The sequence below is a fragment of the Theropithecus gelada genome, chromosome 2 (assembly GCF_003255815.1).
Source record: "Theropithecus gelada isolate Dixy chromosome 2, Tgel_1.0, whole genome shotgun sequence".
NCBI classification, from domain to species: domain Eukaryota; kingdom Metazoa; phylum Chordata; class Mammalia; order Primates; family Cercopithecidae; genus Theropithecus; species Theropithecus gelada.
Window position 1 is genome coordinate 54,681,212 of NC_037669.1, and position 26,872 is coordinate 54,708,083.

The 26,872-nt window shown below is 44.4% G+C and overlaps 2 protein-coding genes across 5 annotated transcripts in view; one reads left to right on the plus strand and one right to left on the minus strand.

Moving 5' to 3' along the window:
* Window positions 1–26,815, plus strand: FANCD2OS (FANCD2 opposite strand). Of its 2 annotated transcripts, XM_025377277.1 has the most exons (3): window positions 11–250; window positions 3,640–4,224; window positions 26,604–26,815. In XM_025377277.1, the coding sequence occupies exon 2, from the start codon at window positions 3,648–3,650 to the stop codon at window positions 4,179–4,181; it is 534 nt and encodes a 177-aa protein (XP_025233062.1). In that variant the 5' UTR covers window positions 11–250; window positions 3,640–3,647; the 3' UTR covers window positions 4,182–4,224; window positions 26,604–26,815. The 2 variants fall into 2 exon arrangements, with proteins under 2 accessions (XP_025233063.1, XP_025233062.1); XM_025377278.1 differs by lacking the exon at window positions 26,604–26,815 and having other exon boundaries at window positions 1–22; window positions 3,640–4,285.
* FANCD2 (FA complementation group D2) overlaps window positions 7,062–26,872 on the minus strand; it is a 76,043-nt gene continuing 56,232 nt past the window's right edge. The window contains exons 32-44 of one of the 3 annotated variants that reach the window (XM_025377276.1): window positions 26,671–26,789; window positions 22,200–22,310; window positions 20,502–20,632; window positions 19,243–19,336; window positions 18,836–18,958; window positions 17,408–17,501; window positions 15,968–16,039; window positions 14,898–14,936; window positions 13,855–13,929; window positions 12,955–13,029; window positions 11,435–11,581; window positions 10,174–10,269; window positions 7,062–7,802 (exon numbers count right to left, since the gene is read on the minus strand). In XM_025377276.1, the coding sequence (XP_025233061.1) occupies window positions 7,728–7,802; window positions 10,174–10,269; window positions 11,435–11,581; window positions 12,955–13,029; window positions 13,855–13,929; window positions 14,898–14,936; window positions 15,968–16,039; window positions 17,408–17,501; window positions 18,836–18,958; window positions 19,243–19,336; window positions 20,502–20,632; window positions 22,200–22,310; window positions 26,671–26,789 (1,251 nt within the window). In that variant the 3' untranslated portion in view covers window positions 7,062–7,727. Of the gene's footprint in view, window positions 7,803–9,648; window positions 10,270–11,434; window positions 11,582–12,954; window positions 13,030–13,854; window positions 13,930–14,897; window positions 14,937–15,967; window positions 16,040–17,407; window positions 17,502–18,835; window positions 18,959–19,242; window positions 19,337–20,501; window positions 20,633–22,199; window positions 22,311–26,670; window positions 26,790–26,872 lie in introns of those variants that run through there. The other 2 variants (XM_025377275.1, XM_025377274.1) reach the window with 2 other exon arrangements.

The following is a 26,872-nucleotide window of genomic DNA, read 5'->3' on the forward strand; positions in this document are numbered from 1 at the left end:
TGCGACCCTCAGGGTTCAGCAGGTGAGCCCTGGGCCCGGATGGTGGGACTGGGCCCAGGTTCCCACCGCATCGTCCTCCTCAGCCAGAACCTTCTGGTCCCCGTCCCCGGATAGAGACCCAGGAGGCCCAAGCCCTTTCTTCCGGCTTGGAGTGGGAGCCTCTCCACTCTTGGCAGCTCCAGACCCTTCGCATCTCCGTTTACAGTTCACGACCTCAGCTGCATTTTGGCGCTAACGCCCCGTTTCCCAGGTGGGGAAATCCTTGGAACGGGAAGTGGGGTGTGAAGGGGAAACCTTTTTGACCAGGAGAACCAGGTGTTCCCTATCTGGGAGCTACTGAGCAGCTTGAGCAGACTTCGTAGGTTCAAGCCCTTCTGGAGTGGTTGACAGTGACTTCTGGGCAGTGGGGATGGGATGAACCATCTTTAAACTTTGCGCGAAGTGGTGCGGGGACCTAGGTTTAGAAGCCCCTCATCCCATGTTGGTTCTGCCGAATATTTAGGCTGACTCCTGACCTCAAGTGATTGGCCCACCTTGGCCTCCGAAAGTGCTGTGATTGCAGGCCTGAGCCACCGCGCCCTGACTTAGGCTGGACATTTGACAAAGCCTTTTACTTCTACCTCTATTTCCTCTTAGAAGATGTGGCAAAAAAAAAAGGATCCTGGGGGCAGAGTCCGGTGGCTCACGCCTATAATCCCAGCACTTTGGGAGGCTGAGGCGGGTGGATCACGAGGTCAGGAGATCGAGACCATTCTGACTAATACGGTGAGACCCCGTCTCTACTAAAAACACAAAAAAATTAGCCGGGCGTGGTGGCAGGCGTCTGTAGTCCCAGCTACTCGGGAGGCTGAGGCAGGAGAATGGCATGAACCTGGGAGGCGGAGCTTGCAGTGAGCCGAGATTGCGCCACTGCACTCCAGCCTGGGCAACAGAGCCAGACTCCATGTCAAAAAAAAAAAAAAAAAAAAAAAGAAAAGAAAGAGAAAAGGATCCTGGGATTAAGTACTTTTAAAAATCCCATATTATGGGATTAAAAATATGCTTGGCAGCATTTATACTCTCTGCCCACCTTGTCATGGTGGTGTACCACGGTAGTCCCTCTCTTGGATATGTGCTCTGAAGGTCAAGATATCAAGCACCAGAAGCCTTTCACAGGGTGTTTGTAATAGATAACTGTCCCTTGGGTGTCCCTTTCTCATTCTAAGGCAGCCCAGATATTTGAACATTTAGTACTTTGCAAAGAGCCTACATAGATCATGAGAAACATACTAGTTGCAGAAAATCAACAAATCCCCCATACTAACCATTATCAGGGGCAGGTCTTCTGGTCTGAAATGTCACCAACCTTTTTTTTTTTTTTTTTTTTTATTGAGATGGAGTCTCCCTCTGTCACCCAAGCTGGAGTTCAATGGCTTGATCCCAGCTCACTGGAACCTCCGTTCAAGTGATTCTCCTGCCTCAGCCTCATGAGTACCCGGGATTACAGGTGCCCACCACCACGCCTGGCTAATTTTTGCCACTGTGCCTGGCCAACAGTTCTTTTTTTAAAATCAACTTTTCTATCTCACAGATGGTGGTGAAGATGTCAAAATTTTCACAGTATTTCTGGGGCAATTACCGGATAGGATGGGATCTGCTGCTATCTTCTGTGGGAGAAGGGGCAGAGAAATACACTTGGCTAGAAAGAAAAGGTACCCACTATGCCCACTAACAAAATAGGTACACGCTAAAAAAAGAATTAGCTTCTGAATTCAGTAAACCTTCTTGTATACTGGCAATGTTGAAGGAGAATGATAGAAAATTCTAATTTTACTTGCATAAATTTTGAGTTAGCAATATCCTCACAGCCCTTTTTAATCTTCAAAGGAAAAAGAAAATTAAGGTCTTATGGAACCAGTAGGTCTTCCACAGATGGAAAACAAACAAAATAGAAAAACAAATTTAAAAACACACCCACACATAGAAAAACAAAAATCTTTAACAATATTTTAACTGGACTTTGGAAATGTTTCTCCTCCCAGTCTCCTACCAGCTCCTCTGAGGTGGTATATAAATAACCCAGGGGTCTGCAAGTTGCTCCCGTGTGCAGAGAAAATACAGTGGCCTTTGGGGCCAGGAGATGATCTCAGTAACGAATAGTGAAAGTTAGAGTTGTTTGAAAGGAATAGCATAAGAAATTCTCAAAATAGACAATGCAAGAGGGCTTGTATAAATGCAGATTGCTGGGCCCCACTTGGAGTTTGTTTCTGTTGGTCTGAGGTGGGGCCCAAAAATGTACACATCTGCAAGTTTCCAAATGATGCTGAAGTTCATACTTGCAAGTTCATACATTGTACAGAGTTCATACATTGCGAACCGCACAATTTTTTTTTTTGAGACAGAGTCTTGCTCTTTCACCCAGGCTGGAGTGCAGTGGTGCAATCTTGACTCACTGCAACCTCTGCCACCTGGGTTAAAGCGATTTTCACGCCTCAGCCTCCCCACGTAGCTGGGACTACAGGCGTACGCCACCACGCCCGGCTAATTTTTGTATTTTTAGTAGAGACAAGGTTTCACCATGTTGGCCAGGCTAGTCTGGAACTCTGATCTCAAGTGATCCGCCTGCCTCAGCCTTCCAAAGTGCTGGGATTGTAGGCATGAGCCACAGTGTCCAGCCATAAATATTTTTAAGATATGACTTTTCTGAGCTTCTTCTAATCTCAAGTAATAAGGTCTCATCATGAATTCTCAGCAGCTTCTGTCACCTCAGAACATAAAGATTCTGTCATTAGCAGCTAACAACATAGCATAGGTCCTAACAGTGGACCTGGCCGGGCGCGGTGGCTCAAGCCTGTAATCCCAGCACTTTGGGAGGCCGAGACGGGCGGATCACGAGGTCAGGAGATCGAGACCATCCTGGCTAACACGGCGAAACCCCGTCTCTACTAAAAAATACAAAAAACTAGCCGGGCGAAGTGGCGGGCGCCTGTGGTCCCAGCTACTCGGGAGGCTGAGGCAGGAGAATGGCGTGAACCCGGGAGGCGGAGCTTGCAGTGAGCTGAGATCCGGCCACTGCACTCCGGCCTGGGCGACAGAGCCAGACTCAGTCTCAAAAAAAAAAAAAACAAAAAAAAACAGTGGACCTATATTCATTTCATGTCAGACAAATCATTTCCTCATCTATAAAATGGGTTAAGACCTACTTCCAAAGGCTTGTGAAAAAGTGTAATATAAAGTTTTAGTACACATAGCAGTTGCCAGATCAATATTTGTAATCATTCCCTACTTCCCTTTATTAGAATTACTAATACCCACGCTGGGCGCAGTGAGTCACGCCTGTAATCCCAGCACTTTGGGAGGCCAAGGCAGGAGTTGGAGACCAGCCTGGCCAACTTGGCAAAACTCTGTCACTACTAAAAATACAGTGAGCCAAGATTGCTCCACTGCACTCCAGCCTGAGTGACAGAGCGAGACTGTCTCAAAAAAGAAAAAAAGAAAGAAAGAAAAGAATTACTAATATCCTAACACCTGTTGGAATCTATTCATGGGAACTATAGAATAAGTTTATGTCAATAGTGAGACAGAGATGGGAATTTGAAAGTCCATACCATCATGAAAAGCATGTCAGGGAAATTCCATGCTCTGATTTCCCTCCTTTAGGACTGTCAATGGCAGGATACCAGCTCTGGTCACCATGGACCCCACTGGATGAGAGTTTCCAATGGCTGCGGCACACGACACCTATACCTTCCTCCAAGCACCCCTTCAGGGCCTCTCCCTGCTTCCCACACACACCATCTGACCTTGAAGTGCAGCTGTGCTTTCAAGAGGTCACTCTAGTCCTAGACAGCCCATTCCTGGAATCTGGAGTGAGTCCCAAGTTACCCTGTCACACATCAGAATTGCGAACAATGAACAACAAAGGACTGGTCAGGAAGCCCCAGCCCATCCGCCTCAGTGGAGTAGATTCTGTCTTTGGCAGGGTTATCACAGCTCAGCCACCAAAATGGACCGGGACTTTCAGAGTTTCAGACAAGTCAGCCTTTTGCAAAATCATTAGCAGGGAGCACCAGTGGCCCATTGGACTGAAGGAGCCTCAGATTCAGATGACAGTGACTATGTGCAAACAGATGCTGCGCTCTATCCTCTTGCTGTATGCAACTTACAAAAAGTGCACCTTTGCCTTGCAGCACTCCAAGTAAAGGGTCCTCATTTGATCCCCATTTCTTCACACCATGCCCTTTGGTATGTAACTGAAGCTTACAGAAACCTGTCCATGTAAATGAAACTGTGTCATTGCCCCAGCCATCTTGCTTTTGTTTCAAGCAGTGATGATTCAGGAGCCCCTTTCATCCCTTCCCCTCCAAAAAAGGACCAATGATAGAGAACAAAGAAGAACATTCCCATTGTAAGGTTGAACCATTTAGAGTCAAACTAGCATTGACATGTACATGTGCTAACCATTAAACAAATGATATAAACCAATGAGCCTAGTGTGAACTCACATAAACACCTAAGATCACAATGAATTGGGGGAAAAAGGGGTGTAGAGGAGAAAGATATGGATTTCTATGTACCAGGGGATGTCAAAAATCTATATATAGGTCAAGGATTAGTTTAAAACCTCCCCCAACCAAAACAATGAAAATAAGAAAAAAACCCTAACTAACCACACCCTAATACCACGGGAGTGTACAAAAGTGGGTAGAAATATACTGATATTAAACAATACGTACAACCTGGCAAGAAAGATCTTGGTAGCACTAAACGAAGCTAGGCTTTCTGGTAGGCTACATGGAACTCATGACTCTCCATTTTAGCTGAAATGTACTCCTAATGTTCTATTTCTAATAAACTACAAGTAATTTTGTAGCATTTTTTTGTTTTTTTCTGTCATCCCAGCTGGACTACAATAGCATGGTCTTGGCTCACTGCAGCCTCAAACTCCCAGGCTCAAGGGATCCTCCCGCCTCAGCCTCCTGAGTAGCTGGGACTACAGGTGTGGGCCACCATATCTGGCTAATTTTTTTTTTTTGAGATGGAGTTTTGCTCTTGTTGCCCAGGCTGGAGTGCAATGGCACGATCTCAGCTCACTGCAACCTCTGCCTCCCAGGTTCAAGCGATTCTCTTGCCTCAGCGTTCCTAGTAGCTGGGATTACAGGCATGTGCCATCATGCCCAGCTACTTTTGTATTTTTAGTAGAGACGGAGTTTCTCCAGGCTGGTCAGGCTGGTCTTGAACTCCTGATCTCAGGTGACCTGCCCGCTTTGGCCTCCCAAAGTGCTGGGATTACAGGCATGAGTCACTAATTTTTCTATTTTTTTTTTTTTTTTTTTTCAGTAGAGATGGAGTTTCGCCACGTTGCCCAAGCTGGTCTCAAACTCCTGGGCTCAAGCAATCCCCTGGCCTCAGCCTCCAAAAGTGTTGGGATGAACCACCGCACCTGGCCTTTGTAGCATTCTTATAACTAGGTTGGCCGGGCGCGGTGGCTCAAGCCTGTAATCCCAGCACTTTGGGAGGTCGAGACGGGCGGATCACAAGGTCAGGAGATCGAGACCATCCTGGCTAACACAGTGAAACCCCGTCTCTACTAAAAAATGCAAAAAAACTAGCCGGGCGGGTTGGCGGGCGCCTGTAGTCCCAGCTACTCGGGAAGCTGAGGTAGGAGAATGGCGTAAACCCGGGAGGCGGAGCTTGCAGTGAGCTGAGATCCGGCCACTGCACCCCAGCCTGGGCAACAGAGCAAGACTCCGTCTCAAAAAAAAAAAAAAAAAAAAATTAACTAGGTTAGGTATAACTCAGAATATGGAAATAAACATTATATATACAAAGTTAACACGAGTTTGATGCTGCTTTTTAATTTTATTTTGGTCTTTTTTTTTTTTTTTTTTTTGAGACAGAGTCTTGCTGTGTTGCCCAGGCTGGAGTGCAGTGGCACGATGTCGGCTCACTGCAAGCTCCACCTCCCAGGTTCAAGCGATTCTCCTGCCTCAGCCTTCTGAGTAGCTGGGACTAAAGGTGCCCACCACCATGCCCGGCTAATTTTTTGTATTTTTTAGTGGAGATGGGGTTTCACTGTGTTAGCCAGGATGGTCTCGATCTCCTGACCTCGTGATCCACCCTCCTCGGCCTCCCAAAATGCTAGGATTACAGGTGTGAGCCATGCGCCCGGCCTTTATTTTGGTCTTATACTATCACACCAATCAAAAAAATTTAAAAAGCAGCCAAAACATTCCTTTTGACTTTCTTTGGGCATTGACAAGAAGTTTAAGTTGACCAGGCATGGTGACTCACACCTATAATCACACCACTTTGGGAGGCCGAGGCAGGTGGATCACGAGGTCAGGAGTTCAAGACCAGCCTGGCCAATATGGTGAAACCCTGTCTCTACTAAAAAAATACAAAGATTAACCAGGCGTGGTGGTGTGCACCTGCAGTCCCAGCTATGCAGGAGGCTGAGACAGGAGAATCACTTGAACCTGGGAGGCGGAGGTTGCAGTGAGCTGAGATCGTGCCACTGCACTCCAGCCTGGGTGACAGAGCGAGATTCCATTTCAAAAAAAAAAAAAAAAAAAAGGAAGATCATCAAGATCAAGTCAATCCTCCAGAAAGACCAGATATATCTCATTTCAGATGAAATTGGTTCTTACAATAGGAGACTTTTTTTTTTTTTGAGATGGAGTCTCGCTCTGTCTCCCAGGCTGGAGTGCAGTGGTGCGATCTCAGCTCACTGCAAGCTTCGCCTCCCGGGTTCTTGCCATTCTCCTGCCTCAGCCTCCCAAGTAGCTGGGACTACGGGCGCCCGCCACCACACCCGAATAATTTTTTGTATTTTTAGTAGAGACGGGGTTTCACCGTGTTAGCCAGGATGGTCTCGATCTCCTGACCTCGTGATCCGCCCGCCTCGGCCTCCCAAAGTGCTGGGATTACAGGCATGAGCCACTGCACCCGGCCAGAAGACATGATTTTAATCGGCAGAACCATGTTAGCACCAGTCTCCATAATTTCTCTGCACAAATCTCAATTCAATTCCACCTAATCCTTGAATAATGAAGCAAATCCAGAAAGATAAATGAGGCAGCTGAAGCAGAACTTAGAAGAGAATTTATTTGTAAAATTGGTACAAGCCTAAGTTCTAGAATAAATCAGTTTCAAAACTAGCTCCCAAAGTCCAGAATCATGACTCAGAGATTTTACTCTGCAGTGTAGCAAAGCTAGGTTTATCCAAACCAATAAATAATGCTACATTAGAATCCTGAGCCAGGGACTGCGATGATGTTAGATAATCCATAATGTCCACAAGTTAATAAAGCCCCCACTTTAAGAACAAAAGATGGCTGGGTGTGGTGCCTCATGCCTGTAATCCCAGCACTTTGGGAGGCTGAGGCAGGTGGATCATGAGTTCAGGAGATCGAGACCATCTGGCCAACATGGTGAAACCCTGTGTCTACTAAAAATACAAAAATTAGCCGGGCATGGTGGCGTGTTCCTGTAGTCCCAGCTACTCAGGAGGCTGAGGCATGATAATCTTTTGGACCTAGGAGGTGGAGGTTGCAGTGAGCCGAGATTACGCCACTGCACTCCAGCTTGGGCGACACAGTGAGACTCCGTCTTAGGAAAAAAAAAAAATAGAGGAACAAAAAAAGGATCCTTCCAGTAAGAAAGGTAAACAGCGGATTTCAAACTCTAAACACAAAATGATCAGTGGCTGGCAGAGACACAGAAGCAGGCAGCAATCTGTCTGGGGTCTAATCAGAGTCATCATAACTCTCATCACTGTCTTGCTCCTTTTCTCCAGCACTTACTTCGTCTTCTTCACCATCCTAAGGGGCAAAGAATAAATAAGTATTTTAGGTTACTGCTCTGGGTGACCTCTGGAATACAGTTCCTAGAGGATACACAACTGTACTATTGTCACTGTTAAAACTTTTATTTACTTTTTTAAAGGAGTCTTGTTCTGTTGCCAGGCTGGAATGCAGTGGCGTGATCTCAGCTCACTGCAACCTCCGCCTCCCAGGTTCAAGCGATTCCCCTGCCTCAGCCTCCCAAGTAGCTGGGATTACAGGCACGCACCACCACGCCCGGCTGATTTTTGTATTTTGGTAGAGATGGGGTTTCGCCACGTTGGCTAGGCTGGTCTCAAACTCCTGACCTCAGGTGATCCGCCTGCCTCAGCCTCCCAAAGGGCTGGGATTACAGGCCTGAGCCATCACACCCAGCCCAATTTGCATAATTTTAAACAAGCCATGGTCCTCCAGCTCTACTTCATGTATATGACATAGGAACAAAGAGGGCATTCAATATAGAATGAAATATTTATTACAAGTGGTGCTATGGCAGTGCACAGTGGCTCATGCCTATAATCCCAACACTTTGGGAGGCTGAGGTGGATGGATCATCTGAGGTCAGGAGTTCGAGACCAGCCTGCTCAACATGGTGAAACCCTGTCTCTACTAAATATACAAAAACTAGCCAGGCATGGTGGCAGTCACCTGTAATCCCAGCTACTTGGGAGGCTGAGGCAGAAGAATTGCTTGAACCTGGGAGACAGATTGCAGTGAGCCGAGATTGCACCACTGCACCTCAGCCTGGGCGACAGAGGGAGACTCTGTCTCAAAAAAAGAAGTGCTGTGCTGGTGTATCTCAACAGGAATCCAGTACAAAATTCTGTTCTGTCTGGCTTACAATTCTAGTATGAGAGATTTGCTTAGGGGAAAGTACCAAACTAATAGGATACTGTCTGCCTCAAATTCTCTGAGAAAAAGGTGGAAGGGGTATATTATACAAATAAAACTGTGGACCATGTAAATAAAAGAACTTTTTAAATTTGAGACAGGGTCTCACTCTGTCATCCAGGCTGGAGTGTGATGATGGCTCACTGCAGCCTCCACCTCCTGGGCTTCAGCAACCTTCCCACCTCAGCCTCCTGAGTAGCAGGGACCATAGGCATGCGTCACTATGCCTGGCTAGCTCAAAAAAATTTTTTGTAAGGATGGGGTCTCAAGCTGGTCTTGAAATTCTGGGCTTAAGCAGTCCTCCCACCTTAGCCTCACAAAGTGCTATGATTACAGGTGTGAGCCACCCTACCAGGCCAGACTTTTCATACTAAATGATCTTTCTGGATCAGACTCAAATTGCATTACAGACAGAGGCCCCACAGCAGGGGTTCTTAAATCTGAGATTTTGGTGTCTATAACCTACCTGAATTGTGACAAAATTTTATAAATGTATGCTTTTTTTTTTTTTTTTTTTTGAGACGGAGTCTCATTCTGTTGCCCAGGCTAGAGTGTAGTAGCGGGATCTCAGCTCACCACAACCTCCGCCTCCCAGGTTCAAGTGATTCTCCTGCCTCAGCCTCCCAAGTAGCTGAGACTACAAGTGCGTGCCACCACACCCAGCTAATTTTTGTATTTTAGTAGAGATGGGGTTTCACTATGTTGGCCAGGCTGGTCTTGAACTCCTGACCTTGTGACGTGCCTACCTCGGCCTCCCAAAGTGCTGGGATTACAGGCATGAGTCACCACATCCGGGCTTATTTTTCATTTTTTTGTGGAGATAGGGTCTTGTTATGTTGTGCAGCTTGGTCTTGAGCTCCCGGGCTCAAGCAATTCTCCTACCTTGGCCTCACAAAGTGCTAGGATTACAAGCATGAGCCACTGCGCCAGCCATGTATACATTTTTATTTAGCTTTCTTCAAATTCTCAAAAGCATCTGTACCACAAAAAAGAGTAAGAACTTCTATTTTTATTTCAGTTCTCTAAGGTGGCAGCTTCTGACTCTGTGCTTTGGCTTTCACCAAATGCTTTCACATTTCTATTTTTGTATGTTTCAAATGTGTTTAAATGGTTTAACTCATTCTTTTCAACACTCAGAAAATACTTCGATGACTTCTCCCTTCTAAAATGATTTCAGATATGGATTCATGGAAAATGAGAGGCTATAATGCAGAGAATTGTCAACTCTATAACAAATGCCACAACTCGAGATACTCAGTAGCGATTCTAAGATTGTGTGGTTGTTTTTTCTGGGTCCCAAAAAATTATATAAGCACAGAAGCTGTTATGGAGGGAATGGAAATGGGCATAGAAGTACTTGACAATAAACATAAGTAGGCAAAGTTCTGCTCCACCAACTCAGAACAATTAACAAAATGCAACCATCAGTGCCTGACTCTGGTGCCTTTTGCAGAGATACCTCAGTGGCTTTGCTCTTGGAGGCCTGGGATGACATGTCATCCTCACTCTCATCTGCTGTGCTCTCCTGGGAATTTTGGGACTTAATCTCTTCACCCTAAATGTGAATGGACCAAGAAAATTGTGGGTTATAATGACCACATTTAGGGAAATAGGGGAGAAGGTTGAGTTTACAGGCAATACAAAGGAAGATATTCTAGCCATTCAAAACACAGTCAAACATGGATACCAACTTGTGATTCAGCATCTAGAGGAGGGATACTCAACTCCAGGTTTCTGAGATGTCTGTGGCTCTGATATAAAAAGTAATGTAACAAAAGGTTCATCTTGGTATGCTAGCATCACACTACATTTTAAAAGGCTAGATTGTATTGGTGACTCTAAGTTGATGCTGAACATGGTTCTAAAATTTCCCAAATACCTTAAAGTATATAAGCACCATTACACCAACTACAAAAGGCCATGCAGAGGCTAAAGGACAGTACAGTGAAGTGTTTAAGAGCATCAAGTCTGGATTTAGGACTGTTTGGACTCAAACCGTGGCTCCACTCACTTTCTGTTGAATGACATTAGGTAAATTACTTAACTTCTTTGAGTTTCAATTTTTACGAAGAAACAATAGTATCTGCCTCATAAGGTTGATGTGAAGAAAGGAAGTTAATTCTCTGTGGTGCTATTTTATATATTTCATATATAACTGACTATAAGACTCAGATATTTTAAGCATGAAAGAAAAGGGCTTATAAGACCCTATCTGAAAAATGTTGTAACTCCAAAGTAGTATTATAAACAACACAAGATTTCAGCTAATCAGACAATTAAAAAACCTTATAAATGCTCATTAGTTAAAATTAGAGATTAATTTATAATTTCCGGAATAAGACAGATTGGCTTAGTATAACTAAACAAAAGAAATGTTTGTCCCTATACAAAAATGTTATTATGAATCTACCCTCAGTGGGGCTTAAAGGAGCCCCTCTGGCTGTGGAGAGAGGTTTGTACTGGTCTAACTCCTTTATGTCTGAGGCATTGTTTGTATCAATGGCATGTTTTGGTGCCTTGCTGCCTAAGATGAGGGGTATAGCCTGTGACTAGGGCCCATGAGCAATGTATCATAACTTTAAGAGTTCAACAGTCACAGACTTAAGAGAAAAGTAGCCTTACTGAGAGACCAGGGCTTAGGTGAACTGCCTTACATGCCATCTGATGCTGTCACAAAGAATAAGATTGGAGAATTATCACTAGCAGGATCCAAGGCTTACCTGCAAGTCCCGGTTTTTTAGATTGCCCAGCCAGAAAGCCTCTCTACAATTGTTGAGGGTGAGCATAGCTTTGACTCTGCAAACTAACAGTTCCAGGGTCTTTTTGAGCAGAGGCACATGTTGTGTGAGTCTCGTGTCCTGGTGAATCTGAATGGAGATAAATAACATCCATCTTTTGTGAGTTTATCATCATGCCTTCATATTTCTTATAGAAACCTTTGAATACTGAATAAGGATATAAGCCCCGCCAATATGGACCAACAGTATGTTCCATCGAACAGGAATAGCTTGGCAGAGTAATCCAAAGACAATGGCAGCTAAATAATTCAAAGCCTAGAAGACATACCACTACCACCTCTGGTTCCTCTTCATAACCTCTTGCTGGCCGATCATCAATGAATTTACCTAAAATGTTCTTGAATATATATTTTACTGATATTAAACAATAGAGTAGCCCTATTTAGCTAAGAGAATTCCTTAAAAATTCACTGTGCAGCCATGAAGTGGAACTTGCAGTGAGCAGAGACTGCACCACTGCACTCCAGCCTGGGCTACAAAGCGAGACTCCATCTCAAAAAAAAAAAAAAAAAAAAATTCACTCTTCAGGACCTTACACATTTAGAACCAGAAGAGGAAGTAAGTAACAGAAACTGGACTCAAGAATCATTTGGTTTCCCAGCGACTGCAGAACTCTAGGGTTCTATGTTCATTCAGACAAAACGTGACAATACCTCATTAACTATAAGAAGGCTTCAAGTGGCCGGGCGCGGTGGCTCACGCCTGTAATCCCAGCACTTTGGGAGGCCGAGGCGGGTGGATCACGAGGTCAGGAGATCGAGACCATCCTGGCTAACACGGTGAAACCCCGTCTCTACTACAAAATACAAAACATTTGCCGGGCGCGGTGGCGGGTTCCTGTAGTGCCAGCTACTCGGGAGGCTGAGGCAGGAGAATGGCGTGAACCCGGGAGGCGGAGCTTGCAGTGAGCCGAGATCGCGCCACTGCACTCCAGCCTGGGAGACAGAGCCAGACTCTGCCTCAAAAAAAAAAAAAAAAAAAAAAAAAAGAAGGCTTCAAGTGGAAAAATCCTTTAATGCTAAGATGTTCTCAAAAGACACAGATGCATTCCTTGAAAGTAAGTAGCACAGATGAAAGCCTCTACAGATGGCTGCTTTAGAGCCACCTCCTGTCTCCTGCAGGATCATCACTTACATCACAGTCCTGTCGCCTAGGGGACTTTGCAGAAGTAAACATATACCAGCATTCTATTCCTCTCACCCAAGAAGTTTCTAGAGGAAAAAGAGCTTTGGAGTTTGAATCAAATTTCAGATGCAGAGATTCCCCTCTAGAGGACTGCCCAATCTCAAGCAGCAACTAAGGATTTGCTCTGAATAAACTGCCTTTGGACAGACACAGTCCGAGATATAAATGAAGAAGGACGGCAGCCCATGGATCTCCCAATAGCAACTGCAGATTAAGCCAACAGGCAGGCTGCTGATAGGATCTGCTCCCCTTCTTACCTTGGAATGCCCACACAGGTGATGAAGCAGCCTTGTGTCCAACTGGAAGGTTTCCAGTAAGCTCAGAACATCTTCCTATAACCAATAAGTTTATAAATGCTCTATGAAATGTACTGATTTCATTTCAGATTCAGTATACCCTTGGAATCAAAAGCTCCAAAGAGGATAAACTCTGCAGGTTCCAGCCTATGCTGATAATCATCTTAATTTGCCTCTCAAATAGGAGGAATAGCAGCTACCGCTTATTCTCAACTCTCCCATTTCTGTCCCTTGTATAAATCTGAGAGTTATAAGACCTGCATTTTAGTTTTACATAGGTTACCATGTCTCAGTTTTCCCATCTGCAACATTAGGATAAAATACCACCTTCCTTTTCTCTTTCAGGGCTATGAGGGACCAACCAAATATGGTGAGTGGTTTGTTCAACTTGCTAAGTATGTATAGGAAATAATCTGATTCTATCCTTACTTCATCACTCTAGCCCTGGGTGCCATTGGCTAAAAAACTGTCAAGAATGTTCATTACCACAGCAAAGGGTTTTATGACACAAAGGAACTTTTTTTTTTTTTTTAAATCATTTCTGAGTATACCTACAGAAGCATAACGGAATAAGCAAATGACACACTGATACATGAGGACCTGAGAGTGCAGTAGCACAATAAAATCAAGCTAAAAGGAAAACCACTGTCGGATCTGGAGAAGTGGGTTTGATCCAGAGTGGGTCTGAGGAGTTCAGCCTACTTTGGAATATTCAGTCCTATTTGGGGATCTCTGGCTATAGCTGAAGTGGACCAGAGGAACCCAGGTAGAACACTCCCAGCCTCACCCAAGAGTCACCATGGACATAACTTCTGAGCAACTCTTCAGTGCATATCTTTGTTCTCTGCTCTTAGCTCTTACCCGGTGTTTTCTAAAACTGAAGTCTAGGAGCGGCATACATTGCTTCAGAAATGCTTCCACAAAGAGACGTCCGTACTGAAGAAGAGAGACACACTGTTATCTCTAGCTGAGGTATCTCACTGAAAGGCCCCTTTCTGAGGCAGAATAGCCTCATTCTGCCCAAGGGTTTTATTTTCTTATTTATATATATAAAAAACAAATTGGGAATGGTCCAAAAGGTTTATTTGGAGAATGTAACTTAACACAAAAATCAAATAGGCCTGTTAACTAAGCCCCAGAATTAGGCAGACTTACCTACCACAGATACAGTGGATGGAAAGGGAACTTGCTCAGCTTAGGAGTGAGAGCATAGAGGAGTAGAGGGGAGCTGTATCTGAGGATAACTTACTCCCAAGAGGGAAAAACTGGGTAAAGCTGAGGAAGCATATGACCAATTTCTAAACTTCCCAATCAGATAAATCACTCCTCTTTCCAACTCGTCCAGCTCCCACACTGCGCAAGGGTGGAGTAAAAAGGGAGAGAGTGACCAGCAGATAACAAGAATGGGGCACCATCCACTTGGAAGGAAACTTCAGGAGTGGGGAAGTAGCATTCTCCCCATAACATTCCGACTGGACTTCCCATCAAATCTAGGGCTAATACAGGCTATTCCCATGAAAGAGAAGTTTGGCAATTCTCAGGATATCAGATCCCACATTTGTAAGGCCACCACATAGACTTTAAAGAAGAATCATCTACTCCTTCCTCCCTTTTGCCTGGTAAGGAATGGCAGGGAAGGTAACTACTGCTCCTAAACTCAACTGCCCTGAAGCCATTCCTTCTAGTACTAAGATTCTTACCAAAAGTTTTCAAATTCATAGGAAAACTGGCTTCTCCAATCATCCAACTAGGGTGGGAAAATGTATCCATTGCCTTCCCTAAACTGGCACAGATTCTGGAAACTCTGGTTTGTGGGCAAGAAACTGAGCAATTTATCTTAGCTGAGGTCCTCTCTAGAGTGATCCACAGGAAGAATATGAAACAGGGCCCAGTAAATCTCTCACCTTCAAACATACATGCAGAACAGGATGACTGTCAAATACCTGGAGAGGTGAAAGACAAGAAACCAAGGCTGAGATCTGCTCCTTTGAGCACTCCAGCCTCTTTCCCACTGCGCAAAACACAGCTTTGGGTTCTGTAGAGAATACTAAAATGGAGGAATGTCAACATTTAAATTAATATTACAAAGCAGAATAAAGTAATGATCACAACTGGAGTTCAAGAAAAGGAAGAGAAGAGCAAAGAGAAATAAACTGATTCCAACTGGAAGTGTTCAGAAGATGGCATTATTAGAGGTCCAAAACCTTGATCTGAAGACTTAAGAAAGACTGGATGAGGCTGGGCATGCTGGCTCATGCCTGATATCCCAGCATTTTGGGAAGCGGAGGCTGGTGTATCACTTGAGCCCAGGAGTTCGAGGCCAGCCTGGGTAACAGAATGAGACCCTGTTTCTATAAAAAATAGAAAAATTAGCTGGGCATGGTGGCATGTGCCTGTAGTCCCAGCTACTCCAGAGGCTTAAGTGGGAAGATTCTTGAGTCTAGGAGATTGAGGCTGCAGTGAGCTGTGATCACCCTACTGCATTCCAGCCTGGACAACAGAGTGAGATCCTGCCTCAAAACAAAAACAAAAAGACATGAAAGAGATGGAAAGGAGAGGCAAGGACATTCTAGGCTGGGGGAACAAGCTGAGCAAAACCACAATGGAGTCGGTGAGAGTACAGTGTGTTTAAAGGAGAACGAGGGCTTTCAGGGTTAGAAGAGGGAATGTGTGCTCAGATCACAGAGGCCCAAGGCAAGGTGAAAAAGTGAAGAAATTACAGATGGAAGGAGTCATTAAATAGTATTGTGGCATAAGTAAAAGGAAGAAAGGAAGAGGCAAAAAAAAAAAAAAAATGCCTAGTGAGAAAAAGGGTTATCCAGGACGGGTACAGGGACAAAGGAAGAAGACAATTCAGGGAGAGCAGGCCCCAAGGAAGAGTGGGAAAAGGAGCAAGGACAGTCCATTTTGGAAGCCAGGACACTTGGTTTCTGCAGTTATTTGGTGAGATGGGTCAAGGAGCCTCCATACTCACCTTTATCAAGTTGATGAGGATACTGAAGTCTCGAACAGCCATGTTCCAGTAGAGGAGCTTCTCTTCATGAATCTGGGGCAGCCAAATATATGGGCACCTCTGAGTCATAGCCAGATACTTCCCTTAGTATATTCCCACTAAGATATAGTTCTTGAATTACTAGCTATACAGATATTTAAGCCAATTATCCTTCCCAAGAGATGTAGCAACCACTGCATCCACAAGATGGTTCTGAGGCCTGCACATGTTGTGGTAACATTAGAACACCTCATAGAGACAGACATTCTAAAAAGTTTCCTCTTCAGCAATTCCCAAGTAAGTAAAAGCCTTTGCAACATGTACTGGCCATCAGACCAAGTGTGGCGGTTCATGCCTATAATCCCAGCACTTTGGGAGGCTGAGGCTGGAAGATTGCTTGAGCCTAAGAGTTCAAGACCAGCCTGAGCAACATGACAAAACCCTGCCTCTACTAAAAATAGAAAAATTAGCCGGGCATGATGGCCTGCACCTGTGGTCCCAGCTATTCAGGAGGCTGAGGTGGGAGGATCATCTGAGCCCAGAAGGCAAAGGTTGCAGTGAGCCAAGTTTGCATCACTGTACTCCAACCTGGATGTCAGACTTAGACCCTGTCTCAAAAAGAAAAAGAAAAAACATATATTGGAGAGAAAAATACAAAAAATCAGCCGGGCGCGGTGGCGGGCGCCTGTAGTCCCAGCTACTCAGGAGGCTGAGGCAGGAGAATGGCGTGAACCCAGGAGGCGGAGCTTGCAGTGAGCCGAGATTGCGCCACTGCACTCCAGCCTGGGCGACAGAGCGAGACTCTGTCTCAAAAAAAAAAAAAAAAAAGATCCACAGTATCTCAAACAGACTGGCTTACCTCATGTCAGTTAACAGGAGGCAAACTGGGCAGTAGCCAAGGAAAACAGAGCCCATTCCTCATCTCTAACTAGAGGGAAAGGAAATTAAACTAGGAACTCTTTGAAAAAAATCCTGAATCTCAGAAACTCAAAACAAAACAAAACAAAAAACAGCTTAGGAGAAAACTTGGACCCAAGAAATTGAATCAGCAACTTCTACCAGGCGCACTGGCACATGTCTGTAATCCCAGCACTTTGGGAGGCCGCGGCGGGTGTATCATGAGGTTAGGAGTTTGAGACCAGCCTGGCCAACATGGTGAAACCCTGTCTCTACTAAAAAATACAAAAATTAGCCGGGTGTGGTGGCACATGCCTGTAATCCCAGCTACTCAGGAGTCTGAGGCAGAAGAATTGCCTGAACCCAGGAGGCAAGGTTGCAGTGAGCCGAGATCATGCCACTGCACTCCAGTCTGGACAACAGAGCAAGCAAGACTCTGTCTCAGGGAAAGGAAAAAAAAAAAAAGAATCAGCAACTTCCAAGTAATCCAAAGTCCACTTCTTGAAGTGACTATATCTTACTCACCTGCTGTGAGTCTGCTGCTGTGCCAGGCTCAATTTTTTTCACTGTCTTCTCTAGTTCAGCCATCATCACACGGAAAAAAACAACAAAAGTGTGCCTAGAAGACGAGAAAAGCATGCATGCCTACGCCATGATGTACTGCTTAGAACTACTTGGGAAGAATCAGGAACCAAAAGTATCTTCCTTCCCTACCTCTCTAAATGTCCTTTCACTAGGGTCCTTAGGAAGAGGATGGGGAAGTGGAAAGGACTCAGTAATAGGGACTCAGTAATAGGTCCAAGAAAATTGCCTGTCAAACAATGGAATTAACTTTATGAAAGGATGTGGTATGGTAGTATGGAAAAAGCAGTGAAGTAACAGTGAGAAGATCTGAGTTCGAGTCCTGGTTCTATGTTTATTTTATTGCACGTGTAAGCTTGAGAATTTCCCTAGCTCTCATTTTCCTCAACAGTAAAATAGGGGCAATGATACCAAAGACCTCACAGAATTATCAAAAGGATCAAACGAGATAAAGTAAAAGTGCTTTATAAACTGAAAAGACTACAAATGTTAAGATAACTATTGATATTCTGAGACACAAACCCATTAAGTGAGACATACATGTGAGCACCCTGTTTCAAGATGGCTAAAATATCTCAGCTGGGCACAATGGCTCACGCCTGTAATCCCAGCACTTTGGGAGGCCGAGGCAGGCAGATCACCTGAGGTCGGGTTCAAGACTAGCCTGGCCAACATGGTGAAACCCAATCTCCACTAAAAATACAAAAATTAGCTGGGTGTGGTGGTGGGTGACTATAATCCCAGTTACTTGAAAGGCTGGGGTAGGAGAATCGCTTGAACCCAGGAGGCAGAGGTTGCAGTGAACTGAGATTGTGCCACTGCACTCCAGCCTGGGTGGCAAGTTTTCTCAAAAACAAAACAATACAAAACAAAAACCACCAGGGTCCTCTCAAATGTATTAGCTGAGAGCCCTTAAAAGGAATCCATAGCAAACTCTCTTTATTGAATGAATGAATATATCTACTGTCTATATCAGAATTAGATGAGGAGGAGCAAAGCAGTTGTGTGGAAGCTACATACATTGGACAGTGTGATGATGATTCTTTTTTTTGAGATGGAGTTTCGCTCTTGGTGCTCAGGCTGGAGTGCAGTGGCGCAATCCCGGCTCACTGTAACCTCTGCCTCCCAGGTTCAAACGATTCTCCTGCCTCAGCCTCGTAAGTAGCTGGGATTACACGCCCAACTAATTTTTGTATTTTTAGTAGGGACGGAGTTTCACTGTGTTGGCCAGGTGGGTCTCAAACTCCTGACCTCAAGGTAATCCGCCTGCCTCAGCCTCCCAAAGTGCTGGGATTACAGGGGTGAGCCACCGCGCCCAGCCTGATGATGATTCTATCTTAAGGGAAAAACTGGAGGAAAGAACTCCCTTACCTGGTCAGTGTAGGGAATGTGGAGGAAGACACATCTTTAGGAGAGTTGATCAGTTCTGGGACACCAACACCAGCAATCTCCTCTATGGCCTTCAGAATGCTATCTGTGTGCTCCAGGTAGATACTGCATTGAGAGTCAAATATTTGACCCACTGATTAACAAAGTAGAATACAATGCAGATTCCTCAAATTCCTCTATGATCTGAATTAACAATAAGCAGTTAGCTGACAGCATAAAACAGAACCAGAGGATCTTAAGATCCACATGTTCCAAATTGTGTTCATTTTTAACCTACTTCATTGTTTTCAAATTCCCACTAAAAAGGTCATTTGTCCAGTCTCTGACAAAAAACAGTAGCAAAATAGAAAATGGCTATTTGGCTCATTGGAAGAAACCAAACATCTCACCAGAGCAAAGCATGGAGCTGGTCATTAGAGATGCTGCTCTTCTCTTTATCCCCACTTGGCCACACCCGACAGAGGAATTGTCTGGCAAGGGAAGCTGTTAGAAAAGAAGACAAAGGAATCTTACATATGGGAACTTGACCTCATTCTTGCTTTTCAGGCTTTTGAGGATATCGATCAAAAGGATTATTAGTTTACATTTACTAAGACGTTCCCGGTCTAACAGGCAACTTACAAAAAGCTGTCATGTTCCTGAACCACTGGCCCTTTTGCCAGACATAAACTCATTTGTCTAAGGCTCAACACGTCCCACCCCAACCCCATCCTGAAACACACAAACATGCAAACATGAACATAAATACAGACACACAGAGAAAAGGAATGCTGCTGGGCAGTGGGAAGGCCAATCTTGTTCCTCCTGAGCTGGCCAATAGCAGTGGTCACCTCCAAGATTCAGACCAAACCTTCCCCTTTTAATCAATAGGGAAAAATAAAGGTTTGTTTTGCATTTTTATCTTACTTTCTGATGTGCTGCAAACTAGGATGAGCTGCATTCTAAGAGCTATAACAAAAGACAGTTAAAGAAAGAAGCCAGGGCTGGGCACAGTGGCTCACGCCTGTAATCCCAGCACTTTGGGAGGCCGAGGCAGGCGGATCACGAGGTCAGGAGTTTGAGACCAGCCCAACCAACTTGGTGAAACCCCGTCTCTACTAAAAATACAAAAATTGGCCAGGCATGGTGGTGCATGCCTGTAATCCCAGCTACCTGAAAGGCTGAGGCAGAAGAATTGCTTGAACCTCAGAGGTGGAGGGTTGCAGTGAGCCAAGATCGCACCATTGTACTCCAGCCTGGGTGACAGAGCTAGACTCCATCTCAAAAAAAAAAAAAAGAAAAGAAAAGAAAAGAAAAAGGCCAGGGAAGAGGCTAGTATTTCTTTTACACTTGACCCTGACTTCTCCTTTATCTCCTACTTTATTAACCTCATGGTTTGTGTAGTTTTGTCAAATGTCTCAGATAATTTTTTTTTTTTTTTTGAAAAGGAAGAACATGATTAAACTTAAGCCAAAGAGAAAACTAAGCAATTTTAGCAGAAATCAGTCAGGTTGTTCTGGGAAAATGACCTTCTTGGTATAGCAAGAGGGCCTGTCTGAGGTTATGTGGGGATTTACATGTAAAAATGTCCTGGGAAGCCCCAAGTTTACAAGTGTGAGATATTAGTCCTATTCATTAAAAAAAAAAAAAAGGATCTGGGGCCCATCACCAATTTTTTCTTTGTTCTGAGTAGAAGCTGTCGATTTCTCCAAAATAACCATCAAAAGTCTGATGAGATAAAGAGCACACTGGAAACTGGGAATGCTTTGATGGAAATTCTGCAAGTAATGGAAGCTCTGGCTGTAAGAAGACAAGAAAAAGAAACAAATGCAATAATATCCTATGTATTACAGATATATTTAAATCCACATGACGTACCCAAGTCCCTTTAAGTGTTTGATGGCCTAATCAGAATCCTCCTTATTTTCAGGTGCTTTAGTAGCAACCCTCTTCAAGCATCTCGGTAGAAAACCATACCTTTGTATGGAAAAAGCCAGGGCAAAAGACAGCCCCATGGATGGAATGTTGGCCTTAAAGGGGTCATGTATGCTGAGAAACCCAAGCACCACGCTAATATGCACAACCCTAGATAAATTATCTGCTCTTCAAAGCCTTAGGCAATACACTGAAAATAATTTTTAAAATCTGGGTTCACAGGCCGGCCATGGTGGCTCATGCCTGTAATCCTAGCACTTTGGTAGGCTGAGACAGGCAGATCACCTGAGCTCAGGAATTAGAGACCAGCCTGGCCACAAGGCGAAAATATCTCTACAAAAATACAAAAATTAGCAGGGTGTGGCAGCATGCGCATGTAATCCCAGCTACTTGGAAGGCTGAGGCAGGACAATCACTTGAGCCCGAAAGGCGGAGGTTGCAGTGAGCCGAGATCACTCCAGCCTGGGTGACAAAGTGAGACTCTCTCTCTCAAAAAAATAAATAAATAAATAAAAATAAATAAAAGAAGAAATAAGGTCCTGACCTATAGACAGGGATGATAAGCACTGACTGCTGACCCAGTGATGGTCTAGGTTATCAAGGGAAGTCAGAGAAAGACCAAGTCAAATCTGACTGAAGGGGGAGGGGGCTGAAAAGCCATGCCCCTGAGATCATCTCACCTCCCTTGTCCACTGCCTACCCCTCAGCCACGTAAGGTCTTCCTACAAGACAAGGGGAAAGAAGCAGGTTATCAGTGATAACTAGCTGCTGCCTAATTACCCAACCCTGCTGGGAGACAGTAGGTCCCTGGATAATCAAGAGTTGATTACAGATGGTCAATGTTTTCATCATTATTACTTGAAAAGGCTGTGTTTATGGGCTGATACATTCATGAAGATTTAGCATGATTATTCAAGGCTTCTAATACTTCAGGATTTATCAGAATATATAGATGAGAACGCTCATATATGAGGAGAGTAGCTGAAAATAATTTCCTTTACAACTACTGAAAGACACCCAGGTATTTTCTTTATTTTTTTTTTTTTTTTTTTTTTTTTTTTTTTTGAGACGGAGTCTCGCTCTGTAGCCCAGGCTGGAGTGCAGTGGCCGGATCTCAGCTCACTGCAAGCTCCGCCTCCCGGGTTCATGCCATTCTCCAGCCTCAGCCTCCCGAGTAGCTGGGACTACAGGCGCCCGCCATCTCGCCCGGCTATTTTTTGTATTTCTTAGTAGAGACGGGGTTTCACTGTGTTCGCCAGGATGGTCTCGATCTCCTGACCTCGTAATCCGCCCATCTCGGCCTCCCAAAGTGCTGGGATTACAGGCTTGAGCCACCGCGCCCGGCCATCACCCAGGTATTTTCAAGAAAGTTGCCAATCCTGTTCCTAGGAGTTTCTTGGGACAACAATCTTGGCTATGTAGTCTGACTCACCTGAGCAGTTCCTCCAATGGCTGGCTGTGTTCTCCCTGTTTCAGTCGGCTACTAAGGACATGGAGGGCTGAATACAGTAAATTCTGATTTTCAGGTTGAGAAAATCCACTCCTAAGGAAGTCAAGGTTAAGAGGGGTTAGCTTAGTTTCTGGAAAACTACTTGGATAATATTTAAGGATCCTGGCCTCCAGTCTATACCATCAATAGTTTAACAGTTTGAAAAAAGAATTGAGAGGTCAGGCATGGTGGCTCATGCCTGTAATTCCAGCACTTTGGGAGGCCAAGGCGGGCGAATCACGAGGTCAACAGATGGAGACCATCTTGGCCAACATGGTGAAATCCCGTCTCTACTGAAAATACAAAAATTAGCTGGGCGTGGTGGTGGGCGCCCGTAGTCTCAGCTACTCAGGAGGCTAAGGCAGGAGAATTGCTGGAACCAGGGAGGCAGAGATTGCAGTGAGCCGAGATTGTGCCACTGCACTCCAGCCTGGTGACAGAGTGAGACTCCATCTCAAAAAAAAAGAAAAAAGAATTGAAATGGAAAGTACTGAAGTACCAAATTCAATCACAGCTCTAAGTATCAGAGTAGAAACTGAAATACATCCAAAGTAATCTTTCCTGAAGTCTTCACAGGTTTCTTTTCTTCTTTCTTGTCACAGGTGTGAGCCACCATGCCTGGCCCATAGGTTTATTTTCAAGGGCAAAAAGCTCTCCTTCATTCCCTACATTTTAGAGATAGGTAGTCTTCTTCAAAAATATAGGAATAATTTTGTCCAACTGCTAAATCAATGTCCAGCCCATAGTGGTACTTACCCATTCTCCTACATTAACCAGTCAAATCTTGACATTTCTATCTTTGGATTACCTTTCATATTGTCCCTTCCTTTCCAAGCCCAGACCATCATTTTGGCCAGGCCCCTATCAATACATGTGTAGATCATAGTGACACATGTATTTTTGAGTGTTCTTTTTGCATCCCTTTTCAATCTGTCCTGCACTCTGCTGCCAGATGGGTTTTCCTAAACCACTGCTTTCATTGCATCATGGCTATGATCATAAAACTCCAAAATGGCTTCCCTGGACAACATTTAAATTATTCTGCCTGACTTTTGACGCCCAGCACAATCTGACTTCCTAGATCTTCTCTAGAAGCATTTTCCCGACCACCAGTGATAGTAATTCTTCTTTTCAACAAATGTATTCTGAGGGCCTATTAGGTGTCAGGTTTTATGTCTACCATAGCTTCAATGAGATATAATTGATGTACAGCAAACTTCATGTATTTAAAATGTTGAATTTGGGCCAGGTATGGTGGCTCACGCCTCTAATGCCAGCACTTTGGGAGGCTGAGGCAGATGGATCACTTGAGCTCAGGGGTTCGAGACCAGCCTGGGGGCAACATGGCGAAACCCTGTCTCTACCAAAGAAAAACAAACAAACAAAAAAAAGCAAAAATTAGCTGGGCATGGTGGTACGTGCCTGCAGTCCCAACTGCTTGAGAGGCTGAGGTGGGAGGATTTATAAGCCTGGAAGGCAGAGGTTGCAGTGAGCTGCGATTGCGTCACTGCACTCCAGCCTGGGCAACAGAGCAAGACCCTGTCTCAGGGAAAAAAAAAAAAAAAAAAAAGCCGGGTGTGGTGGCTCACACCTGTAATCCCAGCACTTTGGGAGGGTAGATCATGAGGTCAGGAGTTCAAGATCAGCCTGGCCAAGATGGTGAAACCCCGTCTCTACTAAAAATACAAAAATTAGCCGGGCACGGTGGCAGTCACCTGTATTCTCAGCTATTCAGGAGGTTGAGGCAGGATAATCACTTGAACCTGGGTTGCAGAGGTTACAGTGAGCCGAGATTGCGCCACTGCACTCTAGCCTGGGCGACAGAGTAAGACTCCATCTCTCACACACACACACACACACGCACACACGCACGCACACAAACATGGGAAACAAGTTTAGAATATACTATGTAAAACCACAGGCTAAATTGCTAAAAATATTCCTGTACCAGACCCTGGTGGATATATGCTTTCATTTCCCTTGGTTAAATACCTAAAGACGGAATGGCTGAGTCACATGGTAGGTACACGTCTAGCTTTTTAAGAAACTACCAAACTATTTCTCAATATGGATGTACTATTGTAAAGTCCCCCTAGAAGCATGTGAGAGCTCGTTGCTCCACATTCTCACCAACACTTGGCATGCTAAGTCTTTTTAATGTAGCTATGCTAGTGAGTGTGTTGTGCTATCTCATTGTGCTTTTAATTTGCATTTCCTTAAGAAGTAATAAATAAACATCTTTTCATGTATTTATTCTAATTATTGTTTTTATAATTTTTAGAGATGGTTTATTTTCTGTGTTAACTTCGCTGGGCCATTGTGCCCAGATTTTTTTTTTTTTTTTTTTTTTGAGACAAGGTCTGGTTCTGTTGCCCAGATTGGAGTGTAGTGTTGTAATCTTGGCTCACTACAACCTCTGCCTCACAGGCTCAAGCCATCCTGTCACCTCAGCCTCCTGAGTAGCTGGGACTACAGATGCATGCCACCATGCCCAGATAATTTTTATATTTTTTGTAGAGATAGGGTTTTGCCGTGCTGCCCAGGCTGGTCTCGAACTCCTAAGCTCAAGTTATCCACCCACTTTGGCCTCCCAAACTGTTGGGATTACAGGCATAAACCACAATGTCAGGACCCTTTCACACGTGCCATCCATAAGTCTCCTCGATAAATTGTTCAAATTTTTTGTCAGGCACTGCTTTTAAGTACTGAGGATATTAAAATGACAGACATCTGCCTTCATGGAGCTCAGAGTCTAGCAGGAAAGACTGCTGAACAAGTAATTATAATAAAATGAGATTAAGTTTTATCACGAACGGATACCAGAGTGTTAGAAGAGAACTGGGGGTTAGAGAGGCAGGATGGATGCTTAAGTCCAGATCTCAAGAGATGTGATGAGTCAGAAAAAGTTGGGGATCAAGAAGAGTGGGGGTCCTGGCAGAAGAATGAACATGTGCAAAACCTCCCACATAAAAGCTATATGGGGTGCTGAAATTAACTCAGTGAGGCTGGAGGCAGAGTATAATATAATAAATGGAATAGCAGGAGTCAGAAGAAGACCTAGAGGCTAGGTAAGAGAGTTTTAACTCAAGAAAAATCTAAGAGCAATCAGAAATCCAAATTGGGATAGGATCAAATTGGGTTTATGTTAGGAAGATCACTCTTACTGCCATGTGAAGAATGGACTGAGAGAGGCCAAGTGTGAACCTAGCCCAGTCCAGGTTGAGAGATAATGGGAGTTTGGAAGCAGTGGAGAAACAGGGACAGATGGCTATCTGGATGTTATTTATAACAGAAAATAAAATCAACAGGATTTGGCAATCAGATGTGGGAAAAAGACGGTGGAGAGCAGAGGGAGGGACAAAGAATAACTCCTGGTTTCTGGTTCAGGCAATTGGTGGTACCATGTACTAAGCCAGACAAAGCTGAAGGAGCGTGCTAGGGATGACACATTCCATTTTGGATGTGGAGTCTGAGGTGTCAATGACACATCTAAGGAGGTGTTGAGTAGGCAGTTGGATATAAATGCCTATAGCTCAGAAAATAAATTTTGGCTAAATTTAAGCTTGGGTAGGATTGACCAGAAATCTTTTTTTTTTGAGAGGGAGTCTCGCTCTGTCGCCCAGGCTGGAGAGCAGTGGCCGGATCTCAGCTCACTGCAAGCTCCGCCTCCCGGGTTTACGCCATTCTCCTGCCTCAGCCTCCCGAGTAGCTGGGACTACAGGCGCCCGCCACCTCGCCCGGCTAGTTTTTTTTTTTTGTATTTTTTAGTAGAGATGGGGTTTCACCGTGTTAGCCAGGATGGTCTCGATCTCCTGACCTCGTGATCCGCCCATCTCGGCCTCCCAAAGTGCTGGGATTACAGGCTTGAGCCACGGCGCCCGGCCCAGAAATCTTGTATAATGAGAACAGAGAGCCCAAGGTCTGTCCCTGATGAACAAAAGTATTTAAGGGGCACACCTCCCTTAGTTCTACTTTTGTCCATGTTGTACCTTCCACCTCCTTCCTTTATCTCTCTAAAGGCCATGTACCCTTCTGGGGTTCCCTCGAGTCCCACTGTTTCCATGAAGGTATCATGGAATAGTCCAGCTCACACTGTGTTCAGCTCGTCACCAAACAATCTGGAATTAAAGCATGCTAAAGGAAACTGGACTGAGGATCAGATGGCCAGATCTGTTATATGTTAGCTCATCAGCAAGTCACCTAATTTGTCAAATGGTTAACAATAGTGACTCCAAAGGACTCAGAGGGTATAAGATCAAATGAAATAATACAGACAAGAACACTCCCACAAAATTAAAGAACCATATTTACATAAGCTTTTTGAACCTTTTCTTTTCTACATTTCAGTGCCTTGGTAACTGTTAAGTAAAAGCAAGTATATAATCATTTCTCTCCACACTTCCCACATACTTACCAAGCAAAAAGCCCATGAAAAATCTGCAGCAGCCTTTGATAGCAGGAAGACATTATGTGGTACTCCTGAACTTTCATTCCTGGTCCATCAACTACACCATGATTCTCAGCAGCTAAACACTAAAAATAAAAATGATTTTAGGACAGTTGCTTCAGTAATTGTCCTCATTTTCCTTTTTCTCAGCCAAAAATAAAACCTCATA

Bases quoted from the DNA above. Each gene is read 5' to 3' on its own strand.
- FANCD2OS (XM_025377278.1), top strand. From the start codon at position 3,648: ATGGCAGGATACCAGCTCTGGTCACCATGGACCCCACTGGATGAGAGT.